The sequence below is a fragment of the Panthera tigris genome, chromosome C2 (assembly GCF_018350195.1).
Source record: "Panthera tigris isolate Pti1 chromosome C2, P.tigris_Pti1_mat1.1, whole genome shotgun sequence".
NCBI classification, from domain to species: Eukaryota; Metazoa; Chordata; class Mammalia; order Carnivora; family Felidae; genus Panthera; species Panthera tigris.
The window spans coordinates 40,183,571-40,199,632 of record NC_056668.1 but is presented as its reverse complement, the minus strand read 5'-3'; the positions used below and the strand labels follow the sequence as shown (position 1 = coordinate 40,199,632).

Below are 16,062 nucleotides of genomic sequence, written 5' to 3'. Positions count from 1 at the left end.
GGCCCAGTGGGATCTCGTGAGGGGATGACAGGAGACCCTAGCAGAGGGGGAGGGGTGGCGATGACAGCAGAGGGGGCGGTAGAGAGATGGCACGCCTCCCATCTCCGAAAAAGGGGAGAATACGGGGGGCAAGGGGCGGAGAAGGGAAGGCAGGAAATGTTGCCAGAGATTCCAAATGAGGTGAGAAGGAACAGGGTAGGAAACCCAAGAAGGCGGGACCCTCGGGCAGAAAGGGGTCTGTTTGGAGCAGAGGAGGCATGTCAGTACACAGTTTTCCTGCCAGCTGACCCCCCTTCTCTCCAGCCCTTCCAACCCCTGACAAACTCACTTTCTCAGCAACCCTAAACCCGCGGGTCATCCCAGTCCCGCTCCCTGCCCCCCACCCCAAGCCGGATAGGTGGAGGAAGGAGCTTCACTCTCTCTCCTTGTTGGGCTGGTAGAGCGGACACCGGACACAGCCCTGATTCGAGAACGAAAAGGCCAGGAAAAGCAGGGAGGCCCAGGACCCGGGTGACAAGTCCCGGCGGCCGACGGGCGCCTCACCTGACAGAAGCGTCGGCAGTAATCCCGACTGCTGATCCCAAAGCCGCCGACACCGCAGCTGCCGCTGCCAGCGCCACCTCTGCCGTCACCCGCAGCTCTGAGCCCAACAGGGCCTGGCGGGGACTCCACAATGGCCACGAGCTCTTCTCCGAGGCGTTCGGCCTCTTGATCGCTCTCTTCCTCCGCCATGAGGCTCTCGCCGCCCAGCGCGTACCAGCCCCTACGCCGCCGCCGCTGTAGCTGCCTCGGCTAACCTCCTCCTCCTCTAGTTCCCTCCCCCTTCCCTCCGCCCGAGCCGGACAGGGGCCTCTCGGCTGGCTCTACTTCCGGCTCCGCCCACCCACGCCCCCAGTTTTCATTGGATATATGAAGTTGCCAATCACACACATGCCCACCCTTCCACTCCCATTGGCCGAATCAGCCGTCTGTTTGATAGACTTGCGGTCCGTTGGTCAATGCTGCTCGGCGGTTGCTGGGGACCGCCCACGAGCTTTGCCGTAGGCGGCGCAAGAGGACGGGGCGCGGCGGGGGACACGGCGGCCGCCGCGGGGCTCGATCGGGCAACGGCGACGACGACGGCGGCGGCGGCGGGTTTTCCTCCTCCTTCACCCCCTGGCTCCTTTTTTTCTTCTTCCTCCTTTCCTTTCCGGCCGGGTCTCGTCCACTTCCCCTATCGGCGGCCCCGATCCTACGGTACCGAGGAACTAGGGAGGCCGAGGGTGGGCCCGGCCGTTGGTGCGGGCTTTGGGCCCGGGGCCTTCCGTCCTGAAGCGGGAGCCGGGGGCGGGGCCGGGGCGCCGTTGTCGGCGGGAGGAAGAGGGAGGAGACGGGAAGCCTGACAGCGGACGCCTCCGCCAGGCGCCCGCCGCCTCCTCCCCTGAGACTGCCGCCAACTCTGCTGTCGAGTTCCCGGGCCCACGGCCGGCGGCTGGGTCTCGGCCCTGCCCAGCTAGCGGGGCAAGGGTTGTGGGGCGCCAGCGTGCTGAGCTTGGCGCGGGAGGAGGGAGTCTAGACGCCGGGAACGTCCCGCGCCCCGCCTTTCCCTCCCCCTCCCGAACCCTCGGGCCTGGGGCGCGCGAGGAGGTGCAAAGCGGGGCAGACAACTGAGAAAGGACTGGGTTGAGGAGTGTGGAGGTGTTGAGGTAAACGTTGGGATCCGGATTTGGGTGAAGTTACCTAAAGGGAGCGATTTCAAAGACACCTGCGTGGTGGCTGTGTTGTTCGTCTTTTTATCTACCCTTCTTCCCTCCCCCTCCCCCATTTTTTCTTTCCATTTGTTTTTCATGTTTTACAGTAAAGGCATGACTTCCCGGCACCGCAGGGAAAATAGGGTGCAAGCCCAGAAACTATTTCCCCATCACCACTTGTTGAAAAACTGATTTGAAAGCATCTCCGGGTTTGAACAAACGAAAGTTCCAGGATTTCCATCGTCTCTGGTTTTGCTCTGGAGACCATTCACTGCTAAGTATCAAGACGAAAAAACTGGAAACTGACCGGGTAAACATTTAAACTTGAAAACTTACGAGTTTTATTTCGATCTAGTAAATAATTTGCTTCTCTTTTATTGGCTAACTTTTTAACTTCCTCGTTTAAAATATCTTTACCTTTTGTTGAAAACACTTGTTATTCAGGTCTGTAAAGTCGGGCATCCTCTACTGGGTGGATATTTGCCTCTGCAGTAACACAAACAGACTTTTTGAAAGTTACAAGTCTTTGGAATGTATAGGCCTTTAACATTAGCACAAATGATGGAGCATTTTATGCTTCAAAGAATAATGAACATGTTTATTGTTTTAAAGTTTGAAATCCAAATATTTAAAGACAGAGGACTTTTCTCATTGAAAAATTTAAGCATTCCTGGGCACAGATACTTAATGTTTTTCATTACTAGCCTAGAACCATTAATCATATTTGGGACTGATTTGCTGTACGAGTAAAAACACTACCATTGGGGCGCCTGGTTGGCTCAGTCAGTTGAACATCGAACTCTTGATCTCAGGGTGGTGAGTTCAAGCGCTGTGTTGGGCTCCGAGCAGGATGTGAAGCCTACTTAAGAGGGGGGGAAAAAAAAACAAAAGAAAAAAGAAAGAAACTATTAAAGTACAAAAATGTGTAATAGTAATTCACTACTATTTTGTGGGGCAGGAATCATATCTGTCTTGTATGCCATTAAAAACCTGTAGTCTAACAAAATTTGACACATGAGAGTCCAGCATTAAACAATTTTTTTAATGGAAAGAAAACAATTAAATCTATTAAAATCTAAACTTTATCATATTTTCCAGAATTTCTGTGAAATGTTACCTTTCTGAATTTATGTCCACAGGTGTCATACATAACACATATATTAGCAATTTAGAGGTCTTTTGAGAGAGATTTCATATAACCCAGCTATGAATTCTCTAGTATGGGTTAAGGGAATAACTTCATTATTGCTGATTTTTAATTTGTTATATATAGGTTAATGTAAGAGCTTAGTCCGAAGGAATAGCTCCAGAGAACAAATGGTTGTCACTGAAAATATTTGTTTGGTATCTCAATTTTTCAGTGTCCATAGAAGTAACGTCATGATTTTGGTAATAATCATAAAATTTTGTTATTAGGATAAATTAGTAAATTATCATGCCACTCCTGAGTTAAAGATTCAGAAAAATAACAAAGATAATCATTTACTTTCCATCGAATTGTGATTGAGCACCTATCATATACTAGGCACTATGTTAACTTTTTAGATTTGTGCTAACTTACTAGTTAATAGGTAAAATAAATAATTAACAAGGTATTTTTAATGGTAAAAAGAGGAAACAAGTATTAGAAAAAGCATTTGCATATCTTGATCATCACCTTTATAAAACTCAGTGGAGGTATATTTGCATTAAAATATGACTGGGGCACCTGGGTGGCTCAGTCAGTTGAGTGTCTGACTCTTGATTTCAACTCAGGTCATGATCTTGCCTTTCAAGGGATTGAGCCCCATGTTGGGCTCTGTGCTGACAGCCCAGAGCCTGCTTGAGATTCTCGCTCTCCCACTCTCTCTGCCCCTCCCCCACTTGTGCTCGGTCCCTCTCAAATAAATAAACTTTTTAAAACATGACTTACTTTCAGCTCTGTATTTTGGCTTTAAAATTTAATGTCCTTGTTGCTGCTATTAATTGCAGCTGGTCTGTGTTCTTTCTTGGTTTTTACTTTTTGTTTTTTCCGAACAGTTTTGGACATTACATCCATCTTCATATAGAAATAAGCCAGTTTAGTGGCCCACCTGTTTGAACAGACTTTGTACATAATTCCCTACAATTGTGTTCCTAAAATCAGTTGCCCCAAAACTGTGATGGGAAAAGAAGCTCTTTTAAACTTCAATACACATCTAAGTTGAATGAGAGTAATATAATTGATACCCTAAATATTGGCATCAGATCAGGTTTTCCTAAAAGATAGTGACATCTGGAATAGTTGGAAGTTCTTTTTTCATAATTCTAATTTATTTGAATTTCATCAAATTCAAGGAATGGACCTGATTGTTACTAGTAATTTGCTCTGGTTTTGCCTTCCCTTACATATTTTCAGGTAAGTTAAGAGTTAATAGACACAGTCTATTAATTTGAATTAAGTTTTCTGAAATCTTTAAATCTTAAAATACTCATACCTGTCTTTTGTTTGTTAATTACTTCCTGAATGAATTGTTGTTATAACACTTATCTTTGTTTCTCTTGTCTCTGAAGAACCTTATTCAGAGTCAGAATGGAAAGATTTGTAGTGACAGCACCACCTGCCCGAAACCGTTCTAAGACTGCTTTGTATGTGACTCCCCTGGATCGAGTCACTGAGTTTGGAGGTGAGCTGCACGAAGATGGAGGAAAACTCTTCTGCACTTCTTGCAATGTGGTTCTGAATCATGTTCGCAAGTCTGCCATTAGTGACCACCTTAAGTCAAAGACTCATACCAAGAGGAAGGCCGAATTTGAAGAGCAGAACGTGAGAAAGAAGCAGAGGCCCCTAACTGCATCCCTTCAGTGCAACAGTACTGCGCAAACAGAGAAAGTCAGTGTTATCCAGGACTTTGTGAAAATGTGCCTGGAAGCCAACATCCCACTCGAGAAAGCTGATCACCCAGCAGTCCGTGCTTTCCTGTCTCGCCATGTGAAGAATGGAGGCTCCATACCTAAGTCAGACCAGCTGAGGAGAGCATACCTGCCTGATGGATATGAGAATGAGAATCAGCTCCTCAACTCCCAAGATTGTTGACAAGGAGGTTACCACCATTGTGATCAAGATAAATGTGGAGTATTAAAGTTATGTGTTGATTGTGTGGTTCATTTTTATATTTATTTCATTTAAAATCATGTGATGCAGAATAGTTTTGCAATGTGTATATAGTTGCAGGCAAAAAACAAAAAACAAAAAAAAAAAACCTCACTGCAAAACTTACTGTTAATTTTAGTCACCAATGGTGTAAAGCAAAACTTAGGGTTTAGAGTGTGCTAGGATACCTGAAACCTGATGGTTATCTTTAAAATTGATGGTTTTTCTCCTGAAATGTTTGTGCATGGAAGAACTGCCCTGCTTTTTTACCCTGTTGCCATATATGATTATTCCTTGTGAAATTACTTAATTACTTGGATTGAACACTAGCCTAGGAAATTGAAGCTGCTGCCAGGCAACACCACTCACAGTAACTTAAAGGAATTATTTCTGATTAGAGGATCCTCTTCAAAAAGGAAGGGATGGTGGGAAACTGTTCTTCTATCTTCAGATCCCTTGCAGAAATGACTGTCTTTATTTCAAACTATGCTTGTATATGATGTAGTTACCTTATCTATCCTTCAGTTCCTCACTGTCTTTTTTTCACCCTTTTGAAAGGCTTATTGTATTAGTAGCAGCTTCAAGTGACCAAAAGACTAAAATCGTTCTTTTAATGTCAGTGCCAAAAGCCATGGGGAATTTTGCAGTGACATGATTTTAGTCTCTTACTATAAACAAATTTTTTTAACCATAGCTTTCATTTCAAGCATCATCTTGAACTTGCAAGCTTTTTTTTTTCCCAATGTCTTGATGTTAAAAGATTTAAAGATTGGCATTTTTATTTAAACATAGACATTTTATGATTGAGTTTCCTGTTTTTACAGAAGACTAGTAATTAGCTTTTGGCTGACAGATCAGATAATAAGGAAATTACTTTCTATACATTAATGTTTCCATATGATTTATAAGACTTTAGGTAAATAGAACCGAGTTAACTTTCACTTTTATGCGCTTTTGCCTCTGGTGGTGCAAGGTTTTTAAACATGGATGGTAAACAATTGTCTAGAAAGACTGGCAAGATTTTTGTAGTGGGAGATCTGGCAGTATCCTGCATAACTGTTTGGGTGAGGAAATAATCAGTCCTGTTAAAGGTCAACCATGTTCAGGAAATGATCTCTGCGAACCTCACTTATCCTGTAAGTTATATCCTCTCCATTGGAGACCCAAATTATATTTTTTAAAAACTAAACAGCTGAAGACTTGGACTAGAGCTTTAAAAAAAAAACAAACTTAAATTTCTTGAAAACGTTTAAGTTTAAAATACTCATGAAATATATTTCTATTACAAAGCACTAACATGAATGCCCTATGTGACTTGGAGTTATCTTTGAGGTCATTTTGCCACAAATCTTCATTTGAAAAAAAAAAAAAAACCAAAGTGAGTAAGAAGGTTATGTTTTTCAGAAACAGCTTTCCATGTCTTAAGTTTCTTTTACAGACTTAAGTTCCTAGTTCGGGTTGTCAAAGTGCCCATCTGATTTTTAGATTTTATGTTAGTTTTTGTGTTGTTTTCATTTTAAAATAAGCCTGCCACCAAGAAAAAAAAAATTGCTCAGCAAAATTTGAGTTTTTCTCACGTTTAGTTATGTAAAGCAGCACAATTAATGCCTGGAGTAGTGCTGTCATTGCTAAAGCACATACATGAGGAGACCAACAGCAAAACATAACCAAAATATACTTTGCTTTTACTTCCCCTAGTAAAGAATTTGCAGGCAACCATGTTTCTTTTGAATTAACTAAGATGGTAGAATATCTAAGAAGCTAGGAAAATAATTGAGTTTTATAGCATTTTCAGAATACAAAAATAAGGTTAGATATACAATCATTCTAATTTTTCAAAATTCCATGTGATTCAGACTGCTCCCTATTTTAATATTAATTTGCACTAACAGCAAACACATAGTGGCAGAACAGTTTTGAGTAGTCCTAAGCAGTAAACTGGATGATGTTGCACAAGAAAAACCAATAATTCACATTTGAGTTTCTAGTAGTTAATATTGATTTGATGATCGTTTAGGTCCCATATGTGTTCATGTATTTCTCCAGGCTCCTAACTATTCCCACATATATATCTAGGGGCATAATTCTTCCTCCTATTAGGATCATATCATGTTCTTAGAAGCATTTTCCATCCTGTTGTGGAGGTTTAATATGTTTGTTTACTGATTATGAAACTTTTTGTTCCCTGAAACTGGTTAACTTTGTCTCATAGTTCAATAGGTAAGGCAGAATGATTGCTTTAGCCTGCTCAAACTGGTACAAATCCGTGAAGCCATGGTTGGCATATGTTGGATAACAAACGAAAATGTCTAAGGTGTATGCTGTCATGAAGGTGTAATGGACATGTGTACAGAAGCTTTCAATCTTAACTATATAGTGTTAGTGTGATGCTATACTATTGGAAAAATAGCAGTTTTTTTTCTATTTTATAAGTTGTATGCATAAACATAAGATTTGTAATGTTTCATTTATAAACTGCCTTCTTCAACACATGCTTACCTGTTAATAGTGTTTTCTTGAAGTATGGTAGTATGTCTTCCAGAATTTCACTATATGCTTACAGTAAATAGTTACTAGCTTGTTGAAATGTTAAATTCCTTGTTGTTGTTGTTTTGTTTTGTTTTGTTTTAATTCTGTGGGGCATATAGCAAGCCTGAAAGACATTGTAATTATTTCCTACAGGGTGAAAATTTAGAAAGATTGTGTATGAGAGCCTAAATAGTTATTTTATTCATTATCATCTTTAAAACTTTTTTTTTTTTTTTAAACAAATGCTACTTCCAGTTAATGCATTTGGCCCTACTGATTTTGGGGGACCAGAAAACTTTAAAGAAAAAGCTCTGCATCTTACAATTGTAACCAATTAAGTATCAGCTTGGGATTTTTCTGAAGTATTCATTGCTTAAAAACTGTTGTAAGTAAAAGTTGGCAAGATCTCCAAGCAGAAAGTTCCATGTTAAAACTTTTGCCTGAAAGAATTTGTATGTGAATGTTAATGGAAAACACATTTAAACAAAATAAAATTTAAAGTGGCCCAAAACGAAAGCCACAAACATTTCGTCATTTGGTGCTTAGTCTTTGTGAGGGCTCTCTGTGGTTTGACTTGCCCCAACTGACTTTAAATGAGTACAAATCACCTTAAAACATATTCATTAAATAGAAGATTCATCCTATAATTTGATTGAAAATCTTAGCCTGAAATAAATTGCTTTAGTTTCTGGTCAGCACTGATTAACTTGTGAATAGTAAAGTGACTGTCCTAAACCTTCATTTATCTCAATCCATACTATCATAGACTTCTAAGGTAAATACAGTTCTTACCTAGTGGTATTCTACTTGTATCCAAGATACTGTATTCATTAAAAGTTTACTATGTTTATTTTTGTATTCCCATGATTTTTTTTTTTTTTTTTTTTTTTTTTTTTGCTCACGCATGTATCCTTAGTATAATGTGTCACTTTTAAAGTTTTGTCTCTGTGACTTTTAGAAATAAATTTCAAAAAAATTGTTTCAGAAGTTTTTGAAAGTACATTTTGTGAGTCAGTAACATATATTTTTTTAATTAATTATTCATTTAGTCTCTACACCCAATGTGTGGCTGAAACTCAAGACCCCAACACCAAGAGTCACATGCTCTATCAACCGAGCCAGCCAAGCATCCTGTATTTCATTTTTTTAAGTAACATATTTTATTGTTCCAAAATAACAGAATTTTACTAATTGAGTTTTTTCTACTAGTTACATCTCTATAGGATTATTAGCCTGTGTCTAATGTAACAGCATATATTCTGTCAAATCAGATTCACATCATAGCTACAGATAGCTCTTTTCCTTAAAAATCACATAAGTAAGTTAAAATAACCTAATCAGTGCTTTTAATTGGAAACATTTTCATTTTCTACTTACAGAAATATTAATCATGAAAGACGAGGGCCTAATTTGCACTTTATACATTTTATTGGGTTTTTCAAAGATTTGCTATATTCTTATTCACCACTGGGGGTTAAAAAATGCATAGAAGTTGCAAATTGTCTTGCCTTTTAGTAGTTTTATGTAGTTTTGAGGGCATATATTTCTCCTGTCTGACAAAAAAATTAATGAATTTATAAAGTAATTAACTATTTTTCCTGCAATCAAAATGGTAGAAAGGAACTTAAAAAAAAAACAGTCAATACTTCTGCTTGCAGTTTAATATAAGCCCATTAACCCATCAATGATCTTTTTAGGAAAAGTCTTTACTTTTCCTAAAGAATATCATCAAAACCTTTATTAAATGTAAACCAATTGAATATATGTGTCTCTAGGTCTCATTAACAGTTCCCGTTTTTTTCTATGTGTAAACTGAGTTGTATTATGTACCTGTAACACCGTATGTCATGATGCAAAGATGCTTCTGGGTTCAGGCTAGCTAACCTAGCCCTAAGAAAGTTAAAACTAGGTGGTAGAATAGAAGTACTTGTGATCTGATGTATTTGATAATGTATGGTATGATTTCCATCTGACTACTCTTCAATATGTTACTTAATTTTGGTTGTTTTATATGCATACTATGTGGAGTGAATATTTCTTAGATCTCTCTTGTTTAAGTGTTAGAATCAGATCATTTAAAAGCCCATGTCTTCAAGTTCTTAGTTAAATTTGAATAATACGCAATTAGTATTTATTGAGTCCCTATCCTGTACCTAATACTACTCTAGCCCCTGGGGACACATCAGAGAAAATAAAAAATTCCTGCCTTCAAGGAGTATACATTCTAGTGATAATATAGTCATTGTCATAATACAGTGATGGGGGCTGAGGAGGACATATCATTTCTTGTCTTTTCTAGGCAGCTCCTTTAAGCACTCGTCGTAAAACTAGTTACTTAGCCAAATACTTGTCACTGGTTTTGTTTTGATTCTCAAAGTCTTATTTTGTATAAGAAGAGCAGTAAAAATTGAAAATTTGTGGATTAAATGGTTTGCATATCCTTTGAAAATATGGTAGTTTTTATAATCCACAAAATATGTATTTTCACATTAAAATCTATTAAGCAATGGAATTGACCAATTTAAATACCTGTAAAGTACAAACCTGTCACACATTTCAGTGCAATGCCCATGGTAAATCAAGAGCTCCATTGAATACTGGATATCAAGGTAGTCACAGGTGTACCACATTAACTAATGATTATACAGAAACCAATGCCCTGAGCTGATGTTTATTAGATGACAGATTCTACAAACTTTTCTTTTCAAGCATCAAATGAATCAATGTGTAATGGAAAACATTGTTTTTATATGCCTTTTTCCTATCTTGAATTTATTTCTTTTTAAAAAAAATTTTTTTTAATGTTATTTAGCGGGGGAGGGACAGAAAGGGAGACATAGAATCCGAAGCAGGTTTTGGGCTCTGCGCTGTCAGCACAGAGCCCAACGTGGAACTTGAACTCCCAAGCTGCGAGATCATGATCTGAGCCGAAGTCAGATGCTTAACTGACTGAGCCACCCAGGCACCCTTTTATGTATTCTTTTTCATCTAGCAAATTTGACTTTTATGAATATATCCTATGGAACAAAACAGTCGTTATGTAAAGATATATGTAAAAGAAAGTTTATTTTAATATTGTAATAGTAAACAATTGCAAATTCTATAAATGTCCAGCAATAGGGGAATGGTCCAAAAATTATGACACATCCATATTACAGAGTATTCAAGTGATCTGAAAGTAAGAATCAGGGGCACCTGGGTGGCTCAGTCGGTTGAGCATCTGACTCTTGATTCTGGCTCAGGTCAAGATCCCAGGATTTGGAATGGAGTCCCAAGTTGGGCTCTGCGTTGAGCGTGGAGCCTGCTTAAGATTCTCTCTCTCTCTCTCTCTCTCTCTCTCTCTCTCTCTCTCTCTCTCTTGCTCTCGCTCTCTCTCGCTCTCTCCCTTTGCCCCTCCCTCCCACTCATGCATGTTCTCTCTCTCTCAAAACAAAACAAATAAATAAATACAATTTAAAAATAAAAGTATGGATCAGAAAAGGTATCTACAATATTAACTAAGTTAAAAAATTACAAAATATTTTCTCACTTTTTGAGAAAAGAAAACAATGCTATATAAATGTACTACACATAAGGTGGTCGATATATACCATATGTTAAGATTACTGACGTGATATTGAATGGGGTGGGAGGGAATACTTGCTTTTTTTACATCCCTGTGTATTGACATTTACAACAAGCACAGGTTATCTTTGTCACACAAAATATGAAGTAGACCTTTACTGATACCTGCTAACAATAGTTATATCCAACTGCAAAGAACAGCAATAGCACATGATTCACCTATACCATTAATGAGAATATTCAGAATTTGCTGAACAAATATTTACAAACCTCTTTTTTTGAATACTTTGAAATTTACTTTTATAAAATCTAGTTGCATATCTACAAAGTTAAGTCTTCTTTCTTTTTCCCAAGTTATTCATTACTAAGTATGTAATGGGGAAGTAATTTCAAACTACAGCTTTAATATTCCTGTGTTTTCTTCTATAAGTAGCCTACACTTTCTAGTTGTTCACAGTAGTTGTACACATTACACCCTATGTTTCAAGAATGCTTATAATAAACACAAATTTAATCACTGCTAAAACCCCATCAACATGTTTCAAAATCTGTCAGTTAATGGGAATAAGAGGGATGTCATAATATATCATCAGGGAGTTCTTTATAACTTACAATGTCTATGAAACACTTCAATTTTCTATTTTAGAAAACCAGCATTAAATCAGGATTGAAACTCCTTTCTGGTAATTATTCGTCATTTAACTCTATTCCTCTCCATGAAGATAGCTATTTTGGAATTCACAGTCTTTTGAAACTTTTTCTAGCGAGGATTGCCTAGCATCCTCACACTTATGGGCACAACAGTTATTTCTTTACAATTCAGTATCACAGTGACATAGAACAATCAAGATACAATGTTTCCCTATACCAATGGCCATTTGTTCTTCATCTTTCTTTTCATGTCTGATTTCCTTTTTTCTCCTCTAATGCTTCATCTCTTCCTCTTATAGTTTCTTTTTTTTTTTTTTTAAGTTTACTTATTTATTTTGAGAGAGACAGAGAAGGCCTGAGTGGGAGAAGGTCAGACAGAGAGGAGACAGAGAATCCCTAACAGGGTCCCCGCTGCCAGCACCAAGCCCGCCGCGGGGCTGGAACCCACAAAACCATGAGATAATGATCTGAGGCAAAACCAAGAGTCAGATGCTTCACAGACCAAGCCATCCAAGCTCCCCTTCCTCTTGTAGATTCTTAAGGCTTCACCTTTAGCTGACACCAAATATTATCAACTCACTGACATCACAAGAGTTGTAAGTAGCAAATTCATGTCTACAATCCATATAGTTATTAATGCACATTTTTATGTATGCCCATAAAATGTGGCGGATTTTTGTAATTCAAATTGCAAATACTGCAAGAATGCTGCAACCAGTATCTTCACGCAGTTGTACATACACATGACCAGATTCTACATCTCTATAGGTTTTGCAGTAAAACTCTGCCACTGCAATTAACCTTAAACTCATTAGGTGTATGTTAATGTGCCCATCACGTTGACTTTTGTGTTTGTTAACTTGTATCAACAATGAAGCTAATAATATAAACATCTGATCAGCTTAACTGTTTTCTTAAGGCTATAGGTAGAGTACCAATTGTCATACTACATCTAGGAAACAAATAACATTTATGAATGTTCTCAAATGATATGCAGCATATTTTGGTATTTTATTTGCTTCTGTATTTAAAAAAATTTATTTTTCTATTAAAAAAATGTTTTTTAACATTTATTTATTTATGAGAGACAGAAAGAGGCAGAGTAGGAGCAGAGGAGGGGCAGAGAGAGAGGGAGACACAGACTACAAAGCAGGCTGCAGGCTCTGAGCTGTCAGCACAGAGCCTGACGCAGGGCCCGAACTCACAAACTGCAAGATCATGACCAGAGCCGAAGTCGGGGAGGCTCAACCGACTGAGCCACCCAGGCATCCCCCCAAAATTTATTATTTTTAAACTAAATATAGGGGTACATCTGGTGGCTCAGTTGGTTAAGTCTCCGACTTTGGCTCAGGTAATGATCTCACCGTCTGTGAGTTTGAGCCCTGTGTCAGGTTCTGTGCTGACAGCTTGGAGCCTGTTTCAGATTCTGTCTCCCTCTCTCTCTGTCCTTCCCCCACTCGTACTCTGTCTCTCTCTCAAAAATAAACAAACATTTAAAAGAAAAAGAAATTTAAAAAAATAAACTAAAAATAGAACAACGCTACCATCCAGGAATTGCACTACTAGGTATTTACCCAGTGGATACAAAAATACTGATTGAAAGGTGTACATGCACCCCAATGTTTATAGCACCATTATCAACAATAGCCAAACTAGGGAGAGAGCTCAAATGTCCATCGGCTGATGAATGGATAAAGAAGATGTGGGATACTTATAGAATGGAATATTACTCAGCCATCGACAAGAATGAAATCTTGCCATTTGCAATCATGTGTTTGGAGCTAGAATGTATTACATTAAATGAAATAAGTCAATCAGAGAAAGACAAATACCATATGATTTCATTCATGTGGAATTTAAGAAACAAAACAGATAAACATATGGGAAGAGGGGCACAAAAAGAAAAGAGAGGGAAACAAACCATAAGTGACTCTTAATGATAGAGAACAAACTGAGGGTTGATGGAGGGAGGTGGGAGGGGCATGGGCTAGACGGGTGATGGGTATTAAGGAGGGCACTTGTTGTGATGATCATCATGAATTCTACTCCTGAAACTAATATTGCATTGTATGTTAACTAAAATTTAGATTAAAATAAAAAGTAAAAATTAAGGGGCTCCTGAGTGGCTCAGTTGGTTAAGCATCTGACTTCAGCTCAGGTCATGATCTGACAGTGTGTGGGTTCCAGCCCCACGTCCAGCTCTGTACTGACAGTTCAGAGCCTGGAGCCTGCTTCAGATTCTGTCTCTGTCTTTCTCTGCCCCTCTCCTGCTCTTTCTTTCTCTTTCTCTTTCCCTCTCTCTCTCTCTCTAGTACAAATGACACTAAAAAAATAAAAAGTAAATAAATAAAATTACAAACATAAAAAATAAAAATAAGGGGCACCTGGGTGGCTCAGTCTTTTGAGTGGCCGACTTCGGCTCAGGTCATGATCTCGTGGTCCGTGGGTTCGAGCCCCACGTGGGGCTCTGTGCTGACAGCTCGGAGCCTGGAGCCTGCTTCAGATTCTGTGTCTCCCTCTCTCTCTGTCCCTGCCCCCATTTGTGCTCTGTCTCTCTCTGCCTTTCAAAAATGAATAAATGCTAAAAAAAAAAAGTTTATAAAAACAAAAATAAAAAATAAAAATAAAGAATAAAATAAAATTTGATATTTTTGTCAAAATAATGCATGCATATAGTTTTAAAGGTCTGATAATATAAATGATTTATAATCAGTAATTATCATGCCAGCAATCCCAGCCTCACCCTCTCACCCGTCCCTTTTCTTCAATTCCTTCATCTCCCACCTCAACTCTTTTACCTGTTTCTTCTTCTTTCATATTTTGGCATAACATGCTTATGCTACAATTTCGATTCATCAATTTTACTTTTTTTTTAATATTCATTTTTAAGAGTGAGTGAGAGAGCGTGAGCGGGGGAGGGGCAGAGAGAGAGGGAGAGAGAGGATACACGAAGGCTTCACACTGTCAGCCCAGAGCCCGACGTGGGGCTCGAATTCACAAACTGCTAGATCATGACTTGAGTCACAGTAGGTTGCTTAGCCGACTGAGTCACCCAGGTGCTCCTGATTCATCAGTTTTAGACATGATACTTCAAAATGAAGACTTTGTGGTTTTCCACTAACATCATCCCACACTTTACCTCACCATAGGATTTTTATGTAGTTAATTGTCTCCATTTTTATGGCCATGTAAATGATTGTTCACCCCTGAACAACGTAGTGTACAATGATTATTTCCTTTCTCAATTTTTTGATTTTTTAAAAAAGTCTTATCATTTTATATCATTTTTCTTTTGCTTATATTTCCTTTTTCCCAAATGCATCAAAAGATACAGCAAATACCCATACACCTATATATAGCAGATACCATTGTAATGCAAAAATATGCCAAATAGAGTATTAATTCTATTTTTTTTTCCCAGAGACCTTTCTTCTCAGCCTTGTGTCCTCCGGCTCAAATTTGAATGTGCTTTTCCTCAAGTACAAAACAGTGGTCATTCTGGGATGTCTCTTTGTTTTGCTGTGTTTTTGGCTAGATCCTTTCTTTCTTGTAGTCCACAACCTATGCTTTGCATAATCCATTGCTTGACTTAAGCATGTCATCCATAAACTTCCCAGGAAAGAATGTATGGAAGATTTCTTTCTTCCTTTTTTATTTTTATTTATTTTTTGAGAGAGAGACAGACAGAGCACGAACCAGGGAGGGTCAGAGAGGAAGACACAGAATCTGAAGCAAGCTCCAGGCTCTGACGTGTCAGCACAGAGCCCGATGCGGGGCTCAAACCCATGAACTGTGATATCATGACCCTGAGCTGAAGTCAGATGGTTAACGGACTGAGCCACCCAGAAGTCCCTGGAAGATTTATTTCTTGATATGTTGTGTGACTGAAAATAATTTCATCATACCCTCATAATTAATCAAAATTTTGGCTAAGAGGATTGAAAGTAATTTTCTTCAATAACATGAAGTCATTGCTCCATGGTCTTTTAGCATCTATTGTTAATATTAAGAAGTGTAGAGCTTTTCTCAATATTGTTTCTTAGTTTATAAGGTGGATTTATATTATTTTTAGATTGTATTTATAATATAAATATTTACTGCCAGAAAAGCAGCAAAGCAAAAATACATCTGGAGATTACTGAGTTGGACCTAGAGAAAAACAGGTTGAGAATAGGGCAAGAGGAAAGATGGCTGGGAAGGAAGATCTCCACAGAAATAAGTGGAATATATATATGTATTATATATATGTGAAACATATGTTTCACATATAATTCATATATATTTTCATATATATTTCCTATTATATTTATATTATTTCTTTAATAATCTACTTTCCTTCATTTATTCTACCCTGGTTTTGATTTCTAAGACCTCTTTCTTTTTTTTTGTAAACATTTTCTTTTCATAGCATCCTATTCATAAATTGATGATTGCAGGGCATAATCAGATGGCTTGGTCAATTAAGCATCTGATTTG

At 38.6% G+C, this 16,062-nt stretch overlaps 2 protein-coding genes across 3 annotated transcripts in view; one reads left to right on the top strand and one right to left on the bottom strand.

Moving 5' to 3' along the window:
• Positions 1–1,128, bottom strand: part of ZNF654 (zinc finger protein 654) — a 93,634-nt gene extending 92,506 nt beyond the window's left edge. For both annotated transcript variants that reach the window (XM_007082004.3, XM_015537484.2), the window contains exon 1: positions 544–1,128. In XM_007082004.3, coding sequence (XP_007082066.2) covers positions 544–732 — 189 coding nt within the window. In that variant the 5' untranslated portion in view covers positions 733–1,128. The remainder of the gene's footprint in view (positions 1–543) is intronic.
• An 18-nt stretch (positions 1,129–1,146) lies between these two features.
• CGGBP1 (CGG triplet repeat binding protein 1) lies at positions 1,147–7,905 on the top strand. Its single transcript, XM_042999089.1, has 3 exons — positions 1,147–1,236; positions 1,838–2,040; positions 4,263–7,905. Exon 3 carries the CDS (start codon positions 4,282–4,284, stop codon positions 4,783–4,785), a length of 504 nt encoding a protein of 167 aa, XP_042855023.1. The 5' UTR covers positions 1,147–1,236; positions 1,838–2,040; positions 4,263–4,281; the 3' UTR covers positions 4,786–7,905.
• The last annotated feature ends 8,157 nt before the right edge of the window (positions 7,906–16,062 follow it).

Coding starts and splice junctions, on each gene's coding strand:
- CGGBP1 (XM_042999089.1), top strand. CDS start 4,282: ATGGAAAGATTTGTAGTGACAGCACCACCTGCCCGAAACCGTTCTAAG.